Consider the following 19,249-nt stretch of genomic DNA (forward strand, 5'->3'; position numbering starts at 1 on the left):
GTGGCGTGCAGTTACCTGCGAAGCGAGAAGATGAAAAGGAACCGATCCTCTGATGTCACCGGAAGATATAGGTGACCGGGGTCATCAGGGGTCACAGGTGACTTTGTTGGTATAATACTCGACCTGCGCATGCGCGAGATGGATGCATTCAGTGCTTGAAGCACCGCCTCTGGCGGTCAGTAAGGATGAAATAGAACTTTAATTTTAGTTCGATGTTCTGATAAGTAAAAAAAAAAAAAAAAAATCAGGACTTTAACACTGAAGAGTTTAAAAGGTTTTACTTGATATCATCTCTAAGCTAAGGGTGCTCCATTCTGCATTTTTGCAGCTGATCATGGGAAGAGTTATAGGCCGACACAGATCACAGGGTCTAATTCAAACTATTCAACTCAAGTATGAGTTAATAATGATCAGTAGTAACTTTACTAAAACGTTTTACCATACAGAGGTACTTTAGAAGTTTACCCACATTTTAAAATGCTTTGGAAGACTTTTGTTTTGTACCTAAGTAGAAAATCATATTTGCACGTCTAGTTCAGCATATTAAAATAATATGGAAGTGAAGCATTTATTTTGAGGACTGTGAGATTCCTTCGGGGGTAAAAAACCAAACAAACTCTGGTTAGAACTGGATTCAGTAGCTTGTCGGTGTCGCCACATGTCCAAGGTTGAAGGAGGACCTCTGAGTCTCGCGAAGGTCTCATGAGACTCAACCAAGTGTGTGATTTTTGTGGCAGAGGAAATCAGAAAGTTGCACTTTGTCCCAAAAAATTTACAAAAAAAAAAAAAAAAGATTTTCAGTTTTTTCATTGAGGACGAGATGCGTCGACTACGATGTCAGTGGCTTGTAAAAGCTGCCATTTATCTGTGGATTTCTGCTGTGTTAAAATAAAAATGTACAAATGAATGATCTTGCAGATTCTGGGCCATGTACATTTCAACTCGCCCTTTGTATAAATTTTTATTCACACATGTGCAGAGGTCCTTGTAGATGCGTTGATGTTGTGTACAGAGACGGATCTACAGGACTGAAACTAAATAAAATCATGTAATCTCAGTGTTGGCTTCTTCAGTGTCTTCTTAATGAACTTTAACTTTTCAGAGTAATAGATTTATGTGAGGGCAGTGTCGGTTGGTTCAACAACAACAACAACAGAAAATAGTATATATTGAAAATAAAAAAAAGAAATCAGCACACTTAACTTCTGGTCATGAAAAGTGAGGAAACTTTAACAGCAGTAAAGCAAATGCTAGCGGGATAACGTTAGCACGTTACCCTCTGATGCTAAATGTCGGTATCCATTGTTTTACACATGCTAAAATTAGCCATTAGTTTGAACCTTAGCTGACACAGAAAGTTATTTGTGCGTTTGCAATAAATAAATGAATAAATAAAAAATGAATAGTTGACGGTTAATGACATCGAGCTAGCCGCTACCGATGCTAACTAGCTGAGAGTTTGCTAGCACTAGCAAACAAGTGTATCTGTATGCCAGTGTTTCCAGATGGGCAGTGACAAATTATCGTACCAGAAGCTTAAAGTTATCGTATTTTGAGGAAAATTATCGTACATACCTGACTTCAGGACCATCTGCTACAGACCACAGACCATATAGCTTATAGTCCAGTTTTACCTTGAAATAAACTAATAGCACTGTTTGTGTTTGCTAGTAGTTATGTATTGAAGTGGCCAAATTATCGTACATTATGGGATTTTCGGAATTATTGATCATACAGAGGGTGATATTATCATACAAATACAATATATTATCCTATGTCTGGAAACACTGCTGCATGCACAGCTATATTGTTCCTGTTAGCTAGCCCTGTGAGCAGATTAATTTTTATTGGTCCTAACTTCAATTGATAAAAATACACAGGGTTTCTTTTTATAATATGTCTTAAGAAAATGTTGCTATTATGCCTTTACATTTCCTGGATTACAATATGTTCTGGTCCAAATTCAAAACAACGTAACTTATTAATTTTTCTTATTCAAATGGATTTTTCTTGACCAAGGTAACACAATAACTCAAAAACAAGGACATGGTGCTTCATCTGTGGTCTAGTATTTACTTTGTAGACTATATCACCGCCTCATCCTCCTGTACTAAAGTGTAAATTAAACTGATCAGAAAATTTACCTTTGAATTTAAATACTGAATAACAGGTTTAAGGCCTATATAGCAACCGGCCACCAGGGGGCGGATATTTTGGCTTAAGTCGGCTGTCACGTTGTCCATCTATATATAGAAACTCTGTATTCACAGTACTGGTAATGGTAGTTAACTAATTTTAACTTTTGTTTCTATTTGTCTTCAATAAATAGAGTACACCATTTTTTTTTCTTTCGTTAAAGCAACACTGGCTGCTTTCTGGCACAACCATCAGGCCAAACTAAGAACAGCAAGTTGTTTCCCAATAATAAAGCACACGGCTCCAGTTCACTGTTAAAAAAATAATTTATTGCAGCATGGAATTTTAATTTGAAATATTGATTCCCATATCAATAATCCATGTTTGCATCCACTTCAATCCAACAGGAGCCTCAAACACGACGGTAACATCTGACAACGTGACGCTGGTCAGGTTTTCTCTCTAAGACATTTAACCTGACACACATACAATCAATGGATCCCTTCACCACGGTTATGTTGACGCAATGAAATATTTTCCACACAAAATCTCTTTTATACACTAAACAAGAACGAACACTAGTGGGGTTTAATACAGATTCGGAGGGGATACAGTTCAGACAATACTGAACATACAGAAATGAAGTTGCATCCAGTGATTCTGAATATGCTGCAGTGAATCTGTAGCGTCACTATTTCAGTGTAATGCATTTTAATGAACCCTATCATAGTCACCTCAGAGAGCGTTTTGAAGAAAATTAAAGGAAAGCTCCACCACAAAAGATAGATCATGTGACAAAACCAGATATTTCCAGTAGCTACTGTCGAAGGGTTAAGGGGCACACACACAGGAACAGACTATCAGGGATATTAGACAAGCTAAGCTAGCCTGAGTTGTGACTGTACAGTTGCCTATACGACAAAACTAGCAACAAGAGACCATGAATGAGTTAATGAGTGAGTTGTAGTGACAACAGAAGTCTGGGAAATATAGGAAATTAAATGAATCTGAAGTTAAGTATACTGGATACTTGGTAGAAAATTACTTCCTGCATTTTAAACTCTACGTAAGGAGTAAAATGTGACTGTTGTGAGCAGAAAGCTCAGATTTCTGACTTTTTGTATCACAAACACAAATCAGACACTCAAAAAAAAAAAAAAAAATTACAGATGGTAAGTACTGAAGGCCCAGCTGGAAAAATTTGGTCAGACTTAATATGTCGGGAGTGGAATTTTCCTTGCAACAACTTTTGACACTGCGTTCAGATCTTCTCTAACACATCCTAGCTACTGCACTGATCCTGTGTGCACGGTCCAAGTCGTTACCGGTCGGCTCAGATGGAAATGGGGCAGGTGAGGACACGGTCCTCCAGCAGGACGCTGAGGAAGAGGAACACAAAGTACAGTACGAACATGGTGAAGCCCAACATTCGGCTCATCTTCCAGCGGCAGACGGCGATGGAGATGATGACGAAGAGGAGCATGAGGAAGAGCAGCACGATGGCGCAGAACAGGCCGTTGGAGCTGACCATTACCGGCTGGCCGTTGTGGAGCAGAGTGTATATGAGCCATGGGACCGGTAGACTGAAACCAGACAGGGTGGGTCACATTCAGCTCAACTGACCAGGAGACAATGTTAGTTCACACCATGATAGCTAAGATAGATTCTTAAGATTTAAATTTTTAACAGAATTTCTGAAATACATTTTTTTTTAAAAGTGATTCCAAAACAATTTGACCTGGTTCATGACCTTGTATAAAGTAATCATTTGCTCTGTTTACATGGACATCAATAATCTAAATAAAAATACCTGATACTTGATCAAACTGAGAAGGGTGATGTCAGTCTGGTCTCCTAATAAAGATGTAACTCGATCCAATGTAATAAATCCGATTTCAGTGAGGTTGAAGAAATATTGCCCGTGTAAACAGAAGCAGTGTCTGGTTTATTGAGCTACACAACATTATTGACATCACAACTCTCTTCTCAGCTCAGAAAGAACTGATATTTGAGTTCAGATAATAAATACTTCCCACTCACCCTATGGTGATGTCAAAGATGTTGCTGCCCACCGAGCTGGACACGGCCATGTCTCCCAGACCTTTGCGGGCCACGATCACGCTGGTGATCAGGTCAGGGATGGACGTCCCGGCCGCCAGGATGGTCAGGCCCATGATTTCTTCTGAGATGCCGATGGTTTCTCCCACCTGTGAACAAGAAGAGATGAGAACAAGCGTCAGACTCTGAGTCTCTCAGTTCGTTAGTTCTTTGACCCATAGTTGATAAGTTTGGGATCTAGTGAATTTAGAGGCCAGGTCAACACCTTGTCCCTAAACTATTTTTGTGTGTGTGTCTGCTGCTGTTGCCATCAAAGGGTGTCATTGCTATGGGGTGTGGGTGCCTGGTCTGGTCTAAGTGGGCGCTACATGTCTAAGTAACATCCACGTGAGTGAATTCCAGGTCCAAAAGTTTCCCAGCAGAACAATGAATTGTCACAAGATGGTCAGAGGTATTTATTTCTCCTGTCAGTGGTTTTCTGATGAGAGGCAGCGCTTAACAACATCCACCAAAACTTCCAGACGAACCTGATGAGCCCACCACACCATCAGGTAGGAGAAGACTCCGATCCACAAGATGGAGCCGATGAACGTCATGGCAAAGTATCTCCTGGACGCCTGGAAAAACACAAAAGATGTTCAAAAACACCTGGGGACAGATTGATGAAGCATCTTTAGTACCATGTGACCAGGTAAAACTCTAGTGGAGCCTCGAGTGCTCGACACAAAGAAACAAAATCTTCGCAGTGATTTTGTTTCTGCCTTTTTTTAACGCTGCATGTAATTATAATCTCATAAAAAGTTTTTATTTAAAATATATATTTGGATGTGTGAGGCAAGAGTTGTTGTGTTTCAGCACTTTCCATTGGCTTTCTTTTCCGTCACATATTTCTCTGTAAATGCTGCGAATAGAACGAATTTGACATATCTGAAAAAAAAAAAAAAATTTTCATAATTCTTGATTGTAAAAAAAAAAAAACTTCCAGTCACAAAAAATCAGAGTCTTATGGGTGTAGTTTTATCCCAAGACGTCTGTGTTTAGAAAAATATGCTAGGTAAACTGTTGTGTAATTATTATTTTACAAATAATTGACGTAGCACATTTATTTGTAATAACTAATAGAGTTTACCAGGTATTACTCATCCTGTCTGATTACAGGTTTATTTAGACGATGCAATTATTTAGAAGAAGGCGTTAATATTCAGCCACACACTGCTCACTGAGACATTATCAACCCATGAAACTGTCATCTTTACATATCTGTTGTTCTCTGCTGGTGTTTAATTAGTGACAAAGTTTCACTGTGAACATATGAGATTAAGCTCGATTCAGACTTTTCTGAATTGTTTGACCTCCCGCCCTCTGGGAGGCGACACAGGTCCATAAAAACACCCACCACCACAGCACTATTAAACAGTTTCTTCCCCAGAGCCATAAAATCCCTGAATAAACACACTCAATCAAGATAAAACCCATCTTGATATATATATATATAATATGTTACTGGTCTGCTGGTGAATGGGTGAAAGTGCATGTTGCAGAGTATTTAACGTATATTTTGTCCTTTTTAAAAGTGACAGATATTTTGTTGTATCATGCATTCAATGACAATAAAGTTTTTTATGATTCTAATTTCTATGTGACAAATATGTGAATCAGTAAAATCAAGCAGTATATAGATCATCCAAACATAAAATGCCAAAAAAAGAAGCTGAGGGCCCACTGGTAAAACAGAACGAGCGTCACACTTGGAGCATTTTAATTAGTAACCTGGTTGAAACCATCTCCAGATCTGTGCTTAGGCTCATTAAAACAACAGGTGAGGAAAGTCAACGGCCTCTGCACCGGTGTCATTTTTCCACTCGGGTAGATAAATACGAATGAATGAGGTTCCTGTTGCCACGGTGACAGGTGCATGCTCACCGGGTTGCGGACGTCGGGCAGCGTGAGCCACAGCGGGAACACGATGGGCAGCAGGAACAGATAGGTGGCCTGTTTTCGTCTGGTCTCAGGCCACTCTAGAGACAGAGGCTCATTCTCGTCCTCTTCCTCCTGCTCTTTGTCGTCGTCCTCCTTGTCGTCGTCTTCGTCGTCTTCACCCTCGCTGGAGTCGCCGCTCTCCTGGTCACTGCTCTCGTCCTCAGCGCTGCCATGGGAGCCCTCTGACCCCCCCTCTGCTGCTCCCGCTGCTGCTGCTTCTGCTGCTTCTACTGCTTCTGCTTCCACCACCTCCTTCAGGGGGGGAGACAAAGTGTGAGACAACAGACAGAGACTGGTGTCCTAACCACCATGAATCCCACTAAGTAACTACACACTCAGGAGGACGATCTGAAACATTTAGGCCTCGAAACAGTATGGAATAGTGTTTTCCAGACTTAATATTATGACCACTGTCAGATGGTGGGATATATAAGGAAGCAAGTCAACATTTTTGTCCTCAAAGTTGACAAGTTACAAGCAGGAAAAATTGAAATATGGAGGGATTTGACCAATATTTGACAAGGGACCAATTGTGATGACATTCAAGTGCTTCAAGGACGGAAACACAGAAGAAAATGAGATGTGTGTGTGGGGTAACATTTCTGTTTATTTCACCTTTGACTCTTCTGGCTGCTCCGGCGCCTTCTGAGTCGTCTCTTCTGTCTTTGGAGGCTGCGAGGTGGACGGCTCGGCTGCAGCACCCGCCGATGAACTGGAGGCTGCAGCAGGAGGAGGAGGAGGCTGCTCCGATTTTGCCTCCTTCTGGTCATCATCTACGAAAAGAGGAAGGACAGCATGTGTACAAACTGAGAAAAGGAATCACACACACCTCATTCAACCATTTTAAGCTTTGTTTTCATCATAAAGACACTCAATACAGCGGCGACTTGAGGCTTGCTCCAAAATTAGACCATAGACTTTCCATGTCGAAATGTCCAACTTATGTGATGATGGACAGAAAAGAAGGAGTTGTCATACATGTCATCTGAGCGTTGTGGATTTGAATTTTTTACCGGAGTCATATTTGGATAAGTGTAGCTACTGTAGGCTAATCGACACTAAAGCTACTACGAGGTTTAACATTTTCATCATTTGTGATGTAAAGGAACTTCCTAACCTTAACACTGCAAATGTAATTATTCTTAAATTTGTCGTAAGATTCTTTTTCTCCGTTTTGTTCATCAGTATACCAGTAAATTCTGACAAACTTTAAACAGGTTTGTCCTCAATTCATGCCCCCCATGGCTCATAGTGTTACCAGGTGGGCTCCATGCTTAGAGCAGCACGTAGGCGTGAAACATTACAGACGAGAGACCACTTTGACAACTCACAGCTACGTGAACAACATGAGCGTCCCAACAGGTTTCATCCCTGCTATGGAAACTCAGCTCACACACTTTAATATCATATGAATGTGAGCGAACTGCCGTTTATCTCACACTTGGAGCATTACCAATCGGATTTTTAATGCTAAGCTGGAAAATCATTATGCCGTGTGGTCCCATATGAAGAGCCAGTGGGACTGATTGGAGTGTCTGGAAATAAACAGGCAGCGAGATTCACATGCACACACACATCGTCCCATCTTTACAGAAGTCCTCGGGGTGGATTGAATCGGGCTCATTGAGGCCTCTCTAGGCTCCCACTTGGCCGTGTACCTCTGACTCTGAAGCACCTCATTACTCCACACTGTGACGCACAAACACGCCGACTCAGAGGATCTGCTGATTGTGGAGAACAACCTCCTTCAACCACAAACCATCTCTGATTATTGACAGACAACCAGCGTTATAACGGAGCTGTAACTCCACAAACACACAAGCAGCAAGATGTTCAATACAGCTCTCACAGTATAATCAAAAACCAGTGGTCACAAAATATAAAAGTGACTACAGCACTATGAAAAAAATACAGGTCAGAGCCTTCAGAAAATCGTAGATAAAATCATCGTTTGTAATGAAAAAAAGAGTAGACATTTAAGTTTTAAAGGCAGCCATGTGGTTGTAGCTACCACTTTGTAAATGTATAAATTAAATAAATTCACGTTAATGTAGATATGTTAGTAAACTAACTAGCCAAATGGCAGACTAACATACTGTATAAAGTAAAGTTTACATGTTAGCTTGCTAGTAGGCAAGTTAATGCAAACATACAACAACACAAACATGCTAAAATGCTATAAACAGTAGCTTGCTAATATAACTAGAGACCCATCAAGATCACGGTATATGACGATATATAGACTATATATGAACAAAGACAACTGAACTTGTTTTCTTTCAGAACTTCATTCAAGTGGCGTAATTTTAAGAAAATTCTGAGCCTTCTTCAGAGCATGTAAATATCAGTTTCTTGACGTGCCTGCGTTAGCTTCCAGCTGCTGATCTCAGAATAAACTAAGGAGAAAATAAAATTTTATCTAAAATGAGCAGGGTTGAAAAGTGAAGCCAGCGAGGAAGCGTCAATATCTGCAGTTGCTCAAATGTCCACTTGGACCTGGCTAGACAAACCATTTCTCAATTATCTGGGAGCTATGAGGAGTCAGGCACAAACAAGATGGCGACACCTGGGGACACCTCACTGAGCTTCAAAACCACTCTAAGAAAACTCTACATAACCGCGAAAACTACTGTGAACTCTATTATGGGGGTTAAAACTGAAAATGGACATATTAACATCCCTCCACTTCCTGTCTTTATGCTAAGCTATTCTTACACAGCTAACAAACAGTACTTCAAAGTATATCTCACATTTATTAAGAAGATTGGATATGCTTTAGGACCAACACATGAAAAGCCAAACTAATCAGGGTCACACTTCCTCCGTTTTCTACCGCCCCAGATTCCATGTCCTGTCTCACTATCGCTTGAGGTACTAAAAATGAATCCATTTTGCCCCTCACATGTACAGTAGTTAGCTAACAAGATGTTTAAACTTTATTTTTCTTTTGTTTCCAAGTCCTCTGGTGCCCCTCAGGGGTGGCATGCTTCACACTCTGAAAACCGCTGCTTTAGGGAGTTTAATTTTTACGTTAGTTTTCATGTATAACTCACCTTCGATGCGGCAATGATGGGACTTGTTCTGCAGTTTTCCCGTCACCGGGGCGTTCAGAGGTTTTACTTTGTTCTTCGCTGCAGTTAAGAGAACCGTCACTCACACAAATCTCATGTGATCTCTCAGACGCTTGTCTTCAACATGCATTTTTGTGCATGCATACATTTGAACTTAAGCACAACTGGACGCTTTGTAAAACAATGAGCCTTTCTTTAAAAAAAAACACTACTTGAATTGAGCACTAAAGTGAGATAATTATCCATACAAAATACAAAACTATGACCTTCCAGAAACATAAACTGCAGATGGTAATCTGTATTTCAGATTCTACAAATAAATACTAACACAGCCCATACACACTGCTGGCCTTATTTTTTCAAGGTTTTAAAGCCTTGTTAGTCCTTATAGAAAAGTTTTGATCAGAACCAAAGACCAGTTAGTGATTAAGGTCAGAGATACACAAAACAAACGCACAACCCACTTGATGTCAACATTCAAGACAGACAAACAACCATCTAATATGAACTTAAGATGTAAATGAGACCAAGCATGACAACAGGAAATGGGAAAATACCGACACAACACAAAATCCACGTGTTTACAACTCACCTTTCCTCTGTACAGACCTCTCTCCTCTGACATCACCATTAAAGGATGTCTCTGATTGGCAGAAATACACAAAAGAAAATGTCCAACACTTTAAGTCTCAATTACAGCGTCACTGCAAACTGAAACATTTGGTTTCTTGTGTTTCCAAACTGCAGTACAACATCATCTTCATCCAAGTCCACACGCACTTTATAACATCAGTAAACAAAAATCACTTGAAACTACAGGAATGAGCCAAAACATTCTGACCATCTGTGTAAATAAAGCCTGGTCGTTTGGATGCCGCAAAAACAGATGTGAACCAAGAGGCCTCATCCTGAATGAAAAATGAAGCTAACGTTTACATGCAACAAACTGCAGTTCATTGGCCCCTTGTAGTCTGGCTGTAGTCTGGGAGTGAACCCCCTTAGATGTCCATGTTACAATGTACATCAAGGCTTAAAACTGGGCACTATTAAGGATGTGGATGTTGTGAGCGACAGCTAGATGTCTTTACATGTTGCTAGATTTGATGCTGACTTAGCTTCACTCATGTGGCAACACGTCAAAGCCACCACAGTGAGCTTCAAAAAAACGATGAGTGACATCATGGAACGTTCATCCATCTTTACATGGGTCAAAAATCAGATACGCCAAGAGCCGGACTCCACAAGGACTGTCCCCGCTCAAGGTTCCAAAGACAACACCGGGATCTTCGCAGATTCATCAAGCTCTATAAAAGTTGGTGGCTGACCCAGCCAGGGATCAAACCTGCTCCAGCACCCTGCTGTCTCCTGTTGGAACTGAGCTCTGTTGACTGGGGTCACTCCCCACAACCTTTATAACCATAATAGTTTGGACCTTGTCATTCAGGTCAGCTGAAGGACCGACTATAACTTTTATTAATTCTTTTCATCTGTGATCCTTTACGTTTGGCTCATCAACATTATGTTTTATTATTATTGAACCCAACAACAGCAATGAAACACATGCACATATAAATTCACAAGATGGCATGCGTCGAGAAAACACTACACCCAGGTGACATCTCGTCGTGGCCCTTACCTCTCCTGACTTTCCTCGGGCCAGGGGTTTTAATAGCCCCTCTTAGGGTGGCTTCTAGGATGGAAACCACAGACACAGTTTCCTAAGACGTTGTTGTAGTTAAAGTCAAGAAGCAACAGAGAATACAGCTGGACTAAGATGAGCACCATCACACTAGTTTTAACTCCTTTGCGGAGTGCCCCCTAGTGTCTGGATGCCAACTTTGAAGAAAAATGCTCGTAAATCAAGGCCTGTGTTACTGAAACATGGATCATAAAATCATGTCTAACTTGTTGGCTATAAATATCCTGTATGTAGTAATAGTTTTAAAGTTACTAAAAACCTTTGTCCTAGCCCTGTTTAACTTCCCTTACAACTAGAAAGACACAAACAAACGGATCCTGCTTTACTCTAGAACTAAACTAACCAAAAGCTCAAGTATTGTGTGGATCTCAGTTCATATGTACATGTACCTGAATGCACCACAGCCTCCTCCTTTCCTGTCAGTCAAAACACTGGGACACAGAAACCCAGTGTAGCATAATGACCCCTTCATAACCCTCGGTGCAGTTATCAGGCGTCTGAATCTTGTTACGTTCATGTTTAGAGACACATTCCAGCTGCATGCAGCAACTCTCAACTCTCACTGTGACACCAGAGATAAAGAGCTTGCTCTGCTAGCACGCTGGCTCTTATCCAGCTTTTATTAGCCCGTATTGAAAAGCTGATTAAGGCTCAGCGGTGGCCGGGCGCTGCGAGAGCGAGGAACAACGGCCAGGTGAGTTTGAGGACGGGCTGAAGGTCGAAGGGGTTCATCACGCTACGACGACAGGACGGACAGAGCTGAGTCACCATGGAGGGGGAGGTTTAGTAGATTAGTCATTTCTTAGTTTCGGATGTGAAGAGATGCTGCTTTTTGCGTCACCTACAATAATACTCTGACTTATTCTAAGTATCTTAAGCATTTATAAGCAGCAAATCATCACTGAATAAAAGTCTTCAGCTACAATGTAGCCAGATACAAACGCTTATCAGTGAATTTGTTAACAACTAAAACTCATTAATGTGAGCTACTGTATAAACTTACATGGCAAAACAAATCTGCAGTTGTTTAAAATAGTAAATTGTAGTTTTTATGGGAGAAGTAAGTTTAAATGGGTAAATGGGGAACTTGAACTTAAATTTCCAATAAACTGAAATTAAGCAGAATGACTGATGATAAAAATAATAATAATAATAATAATAATAATAATAATAATAATAATAATAATAGTAATTAGTTGAATCCCTACTACATACACACTATTATTTGCCTATTGCTATGATAAAAAATAAAATGTCCCTTAAAAGTAAAAGTCTAAATGAATATTAGAGAATTATTCTTTTTTATTATTATTTTGCTAAGGGTAATGTTTTGGCCTCCTTCATTTTAAAGCCATCTTTCTATCTATTTCATACTATATTTGATGTTAGACATAAGGTTGTTTTATAAGATGAACCTAACATACTTTAAAACCATTGCATCCTTCATATCGTCTGAATGGAACAGTTTTATTGTTTTACATGCAATATAAACTTTCATTCAGTCAATTAAATTGTGAGTTTCTTTACAGCAGAAGCCACTTCGGTTACCTTCTCCCAGAGGGTCCAGTGTGTGGATCATCAGCTGGAAGATGGTGCTCCGCAGGGAGGTGTTGTGAAGAGAAGCCGAGCTGCCACCTCGTTGCAGGACGGGACGGAGCTAGGGACCAACAGACATGCAGTCATCGAGATTAACTTTAAGGGTTTTGTCAGCACGGAATATCAACCGAAACAGCATTTAAACATTTGCAAATGTAGACAATTAAATTATCCTGCAGCACATTGTGAGGACTGTTTGGGAACACGATAGTGAAGGAGGGCCATCTGACACTAATGGAGGAACCCCAGTCTGATTAATCTGAGAAAAGAATCTCAACAAAGTGGCCAAAAGACATTTAAAACTCATGTTGGAAACGTTCTACGTCATCAAACTCCAAGATAGCTGACTCCTTAATAGATCCTTTTGTTCCACATGTAAATAAAATAACTGCACACCTTTCAAGACTTTCCCAGACACTCTATGAAACTTTACTGATTAATTACTGTGTAAAGTTTGAGAAAATAGTTTCCAGACAATAAAACCGAATAAGCACCGATTATTTAGACGTTACCGGAGATATGTCATTAATCCTCATCGGTGTTATTAAGTTTAGTTTTTCATACCCTGTGTCTGGCTTTGTCGTCTTGTGCATCTGGCAGGGCTTTGCTGGGCTGAGGAGTGCTGGGAGGTGGAGCAGGCTCTGGTTTGGCTTTATCTTCGGCTTTTGACGGAGCCGCAGCAGGAGGAGCAGGAGGTGGATGAGCTTCACTCTCCTGTAAAGTCCGACAGTTTAATCTGCAGCAGTTCAGTTTCCTGAATGCACGTGAAGGTTGGTTGGTGTTTTTGTTCAACTTTCATGTTCAGCAACAGACTATTACAATTTACAAATGTTTCACCATGTTCAATTTAAATGTAATGATCTAAAACAATACCATTTCAGCTTCATCCGATTTTAGCTTCAATCTCTTTCCAAAATCTTGGAGAAGGTGGTATTTGAGCAGCTGCGGTCTCACATTGATCAAAATCACATCTCAGAAAAATTCCAGTCTGGTTTTAAGCTGTCCCATAACACAGAAACAGCAATTTTAAGAATTTTGATTCTGGTAACTCTGCTGTCCTGGTCCTTCTGGATCTCACAGCTGCCTTTCACACGGTGGATCATAACATCCTACTGTCATGTCTGAATACTTGTGTAGGCATTAGGGGAAGTGTTTTTAAGTGGTTCGAGTCCTACCTCACAAGAAAGGATTTTGTTTTTGTCCACTTAGGCCAGTTCTCCTCATCCACTAGCCCACTGAGCTCTGGGGTGCCTCAGGGTTATATTTTGGGCCCTCTCCTCTTTTCACTGTATATGTTGCCCTTAGGGTCCATATTTCAGAGGCATAATGTATCACTTCATTGCTTTGCAGATGACATTCAAATATATCTGCCATAAAAACAAACCAACGAGCCTCTGCTCAGGTTTTTTTAAATTGCCTCAACGATGTTCGTTCTTGGATGGAAGTTAACTTCCTATCCATGAACAAGAATAAAACAGAGATAATTTAATTTATCTATTTTATTATTTATAACAAAATCTTTAACAAGGATATGACAGCGCCATTGGCACACTTAATTCATATTGCCATGGATTTGTTAAGAACCTTGGTGTCATCTTGGACAGTGACTTTAAGCTTGATAAACATCATTTGCAGGTTGTTCAAAATGCTAATGGTAAGAAAGCCACATTAGTCCCGTCCTTGCTTCTTTGCACGGTTTAAAGTTTTATCGATTGTTTTTAAATATTTAAATGGTCTGGCACCGTCCTATTTATCTGAGTTGTCCAAGCCTTACACGACTACCAGGGCACAGGTCATCTAATTAGCTTCTCCTGGCAGTGCCTCGGTCCAGGCTCTCTACTCGTGGGGACAGAGCCTTCTCATTAGCAGCCCCCGAACTTACGCATTCAGGATAGAGCTGCACAGTCCACTGAGCAAAAAACCCATCCATTTGCTTTGGCATTCAGCCCCAGCCAGATGAGGAACCTTGGCTTTTATTCTTTAGCTTTTATTGCCTGTCTTCCCTTTTACTATTTTTTTTATTGTTTTATTTTGTTTTTAGTTGTGCTAATCCTGCAGCTCTGTGTCAAATTCCAGCTTTAACGCCTTCATTTTGCTGCATTTTGCTGAATTAAGATGGTCTATCTAACTCAGTTGCCTTTACTCTAGCAGACATTTTTAGTAATAGACCAGTATATCTTAAATAACCCCCTGCAACTTTAAGGACAACAAAGCAAATTGATTTTTGTGGCATTTTTTATATGAACAACCATGTCTAACACTCCAAGAGAAGCTGAAAATGACGGCTATCCGTTCTTTTATGCAATATTGTGTCTCAAACGGTCTTGAAAGAAGAAAAAAGAAAAAAAAAATCTCAATATTGAGATTCCTGGAAGAGGATCATTTGAATTTCAGTAATTCTGGCCCACTTATGTGGCAGCATGCCTAATTGCACTCAGAGTCATGACTAAAGGAGCACATGCTGATTGCAGACATGCTTCAGACTAATTGAAGAATGCGCGGCCACTACTTGGAACACTGAACCACAGCTCTGCATGTTTAACACAGGCTCAGACATTCGCTGCAGAGAGCTGTTTGGTGCGCAGGTGTGCTGCAAGAAATAAGCCTTTCACTCCTCAGTCTTCAATTACCTTGAAATAACTAAACAAAATAATGTTTATGTATTCTGTTTTTTTCAGGGCAGCCACAGAAACGGAGTGACATTTCCATCACTTCATCGCTGTGACACGCTGTCTGCGACACCTGGAGTCCTTTCTGTTCGGTATCATCAAAGGATTTCACACAAATACATGCTGTCACCTGCCCAGACCCACAAATCACTGTCCCACTTTCAGTGTCTCTGGGCAGGCGGTGGTCCCAACTGTGAGGAGATGAAAGGACAGACAATACACTGAGTATAGATGGAAGTCTGTCTGGAAACTACTGCTGTGACTGAATCGGCCTTTTGTTATGTCTGAATGTTGTTTTTTCTTTTTGCTTGAAACAGGACCTTAGCAATAATGCAACTCTTCTGACTGACTGTGCTTACATGGACACAACTATCCCACTGATAATCAGAAGAAAAATGTCTGAGTCGTAACAGACTGACCTGATGAGAAGGTGTTTTCAATCAGATTGAAAGTGATGAGTGATGTAAACCTTTGATAATCTGATCAATAGGAAAATATTAGCTCCTAATAATCCATGCGAACGCTTAATCTGACTGTTCCTCTCTGCTTGGAATAAATCCATTCTTTCTGAGCATGTTTGCTCCATGTGTGGTAAACTGAGCTGAGTTTCCAAGAGGAACAGAAATATGGAGGTAGCAAGACAACCAGCTGTTGAAATGTGTGTTTGAAAAGATCAACAAAGCTGGTACACATGTGGACAGTCAGAAAAGTGGAGACATCTTTGTCACCTTCCACTGAATTCAGTTCAGTTCAGTCTAAAAGGTTGGAGTAAAAAAAATTATATATTATTACATTTTCAGCTGATTGTTTCTCCACGGCTGCATAACCACTTAAGTTCTACAGTGACTAATAGGGGCAGTGAATATACATATCTGATCAGGCCATTTTATTTTAGTGTCCATGTTATTTTGGACAGTTACGTTGATGTCGGTGATCAGAATGATTTCCATCAGACTGAAGATATTCTATATTGTCCATGTAAATGCAGCCAACACTTTAGATGCAATGACCAGAAGCAGCAATGCACAAATCGTTAGCCTAATAGCGTAACTGTCTAAGTCATATTTGAACAGAAATAATCATGAAAAAACACAATGTAACCCCCAAAATTACTCAGGCGATTATGCTATTAGGTTAACGAAATGCAACTTTACATTCAGCTTCATACATTCTCTGTCAGAGCCAAAAGTTTTCTGCAGAAGACATCAATCTTTAACCGGGGTTACTAGTATAGTTCCCATGCTTAAAAATTAAATAATACATCAGCTGGGTATTGTAGTGTTTACTAGATGTTACTCAGATACCAGAGTAAATTGTGGATAAACATTTGTTGAGTTAAAATCAAGTGCAGATTGTGTCTTAGTAGGAAGAAATTATTGCAACAGTGTGCCTCACAGACGTATTTATAACTCAGCTTAAAATTGCAAAAACTAACTTCGGGTTTTCACATATTGAAACAGAATAAATAAGACAATATCTGACAATATAAAAGTACTGAACCTATTTGTTTACCGTCAAACGACTGACAGTGTTTGGTATTTCTGCTTTATCGCAGCTAATGTATTTTAAAAACTGTGCCTAATTCATTTTTGTTAATTAAATAATCAACTGGCTTTGTTTTTACACCATTTTCAATAAAGTGCTTAATGATTTTTTATTTTTTTTGCCTAACTGATGTTGTAATTGGTCACCAATCAGTCACGATTTATTCCCATATTTGTATTTAACTGACACTAGTCGCATCGTTTCTCAATTTGTTTAAACAGCTTCTTTGTCTCCAGATGTGACATGAACTGACCTTCTCTGGCTCCTCTGCCGTCCACACCTTGACGATACTCATGTGCTTGTTAAGCTGCGTCTTGACCACCTGCTCGATCTGACTGTTGAACTTCATGAAGCACACATAGCTGACGTAGCCCATCACCAGCATCACGCTCTCCCACCACAGGATCACGCTGTCCAGAAAGAAGATGATGAGCAGGATGAGGTCCAGGATGTAGAAGGTCACGTCTCTGAAGAGGGGCCACCAGGTGAGGTGCAGCATCTCCCGGGAGAAGACGGCGCACATGCCGATCACAAACAGGATGTTGAAGACGGCTGAGCCCACAATGGTGCCGATGCCCACGTTGCTGTGGGAGATGAAGACGCCAATCAGGGAGGTGAAGAGCTCGGGGGCGGAGCCTCCGGCCGCCATGAAGGTCGCCCCCGCTACGTCGTCTGAGATCTCCAGTATGTTGGTGATGACCTCCAGCGCAGGGACGAAAAACTCATCACAGACGATGGCCAGGGCGACAAACATGTAGATCATGCCCAGGATGTGCAGGACCACCCAGCCTTGTTGTCGCTCCTCCACTGAGAAGATGTCCTCTGGGTACTCGCCCTTCCTGTGAGGGGGCTGAGGTGGGCGACCAGGGGCAGCTGTGGTTGTCGGCGGTGGTGGAGGTGGAGTCGGAGTTGGAGGTGGTTTGGGAGGTTGAGGATCAACATAGATACACTGTTCAATATCTGTCCTGTTCACAATTATCAAAAGAGGAGGTTTGGTGGACTCGGGTGAGACAGTCTCCTCCTCCGTCTCATTGGACGCCACCACCTCGCGAATGCTGACCTCCACGGCATCACCTCCACCTCCCTCTGCTCCCACAGCATCGTGCGTCTGGGCGGAGGCTCGCGGCCGTGACAGCCTGGCCTTCAGACATAGCGTGTAGACGAAGCACAGCAGCACACCTGCGACGAAGAAGAGAACACGCGTGCGTCTGAGTCTCCTCCTCGGAGGCGAGTGCACGTTCATTGTCTCGACTCCAAACAGGAAGTTATGTCAGATGCATTGCTTTTCCTTGATGGTTCCTGCGCTGCTATGTGGCAAGAAGGCGCCACTGACAGAGAAGAGGCAGACACGCATACACAAAGTGTGGTTCATCCTACACAGCTGCCCCGATGTCCACCCTGACCTGTGGAAGGACTGAAAACAACAAAATACACTGCTGAAATCATCGAACACGTGTGTGTTTTTAATGTCTTCATTGCTTACATAGTTACAGATTTGCCAAAGAAGAGAAGTGTGTGCGTGTGTGTTGAGTGGTGATGGAGGATGCAGACAGCCACCTGTTACTATGGCTACATAATCACTCAGGCTTTGGCTTCTCACAAAACAGGAGACCACTGAAAACATGTCAAACATGTTAAAATGGCCACAAAGCTCAGACATTCATCAAAATGAAATCAGTTCATTCCGAAATTTCTCTTGATCACATTTAGCGATAAATCTAAAGCGCGCGAAGGAGCGTGGTGAAATGAGCGCGTGCACAACACGATCCCTAATAAAACGTTAATTAATCATATATAAACAGTTCATTGAGATACCCGCTTTAATCTAAACCACTAAATCCGCGACTCAATGGGCGTGCTGAGGTTTAATTGTGGAGTAATTAAGGCCAGCGCGGATTATGCTACAGGCTCGATGTAAATGTTTAATCCGCATTCATTAACCATTCAAAAAAAAAAAAAAAAAAATCTATATATTTTTTTCACAAAAGGTAATAAAAAGCAGAAAGCTGCAGGGAGTGGTGGTGCGGGTCTTACCTGCGACGCCGGCCGCTCGGCTCCACACCGCTGCCGACCGTTCCTCCAGCTGCGCGCAACGGACGCAGAGATGCTGACTCCGGTTTTTGGGGAGCTACAAGGGCGCACCGCATGTCAGGGCTTGAACGAAGCTCAGCATAATGCCGCTAAGAGGATTAGGGGCCAAACACCTCTCCCCTTCCCTTTCACACATATCGCTGTATCAATACGCCAACATTCAACACCGGTGCCCTGGTCGCAGACGCTTCGCTCAGAGCGCGGGGCGTCGGACGCAGCGCAGTGAGGAAGTGTTGAGACAGGAGGAGTTGGATGGCTCCTCTCCTTTGGGTTTGGCCAGGTGTGGACACATTAAAACCGAGTGGAGAACTGGTTCAATTAATTAGCTAAAAGAGAACAAAACGCGCTTAAATATGAACTTGTACCAATTCAATTAAACTGGATCAATAGTGTCACCTTTTGTC

The 19,249-nt window shown here is 41.3% G+C and overlaps 1 protein-coding gene across 3 annotated transcripts; it reads right to left on the minus strand.

The window, feature by feature from the left end:
• Positions 1 to 2,443: 2,443 nt before the first annotated feature.
• LOC125004983 (sodium/potassium/calcium exchanger 1-like) lies at positions 2,444 to 19,040 on the minus strand. Of its 3 annotated transcripts, XM_047579850.1 has the most exons (12): positions 18,789 to 19,040; positions 17,008 to 18,168; positions 13,105 to 13,254; positions 12,493 to 12,601; positions 10,882 to 10,935; positions 9,838 to 9,888; positions 9,228 to 9,305; positions 6,790 to 6,947; positions 6,118 to 6,426; positions 4,722 to 4,811; positions 4,177 to 4,343; positions 2,444 to 3,719 (listed from the first exon to the last, which is right to left on the minus strand). In XM_047579850.1, the coding sequence occupies exons 2-12, from the start codon at positions 17,995 to 17,997 to the stop codon at positions 3,470 to 3,472; spliced, it is 2,406 nt and encodes an 801-aa protein (XP_047435806.1). In that variant the 5' UTR covers positions 17,998 to 18,168; positions 18,789 to 19,040; the 3' UTR covers positions 2,444 to 3,469. The 3 variants fall into 3 exon arrangements, with proteins under 3 accessions (XP_047435806.1, XP_047435807.1, XP_047435808.1); XM_047579851.1 differs by lacking the exon at positions 10,882 to 10,935; XM_047579852.1 differs by lacking the exons at positions 9,228 to 9,305; positions 9,838 to 9,888; positions 10,882 to 10,935 and having other exon boundaries at positions 18,789 to 19,039.
• Positions 19,041 to 19,249: the final 209 nt, after the last annotated feature.

Source organism: Mugil cephalus, chromosome 3 (genome assembly GCF_022458985.1).
Source record: "Mugil cephalus isolate CIBA_MC_2020 chromosome 3, CIBA_Mcephalus_1.1, whole genome shotgun sequence".
Taxonomy (NCBI): Eukaryota; Metazoa; Chordata; class Actinopteri; order Mugiliformes; family Mugilidae; genus Mugil; species Mugil cephalus.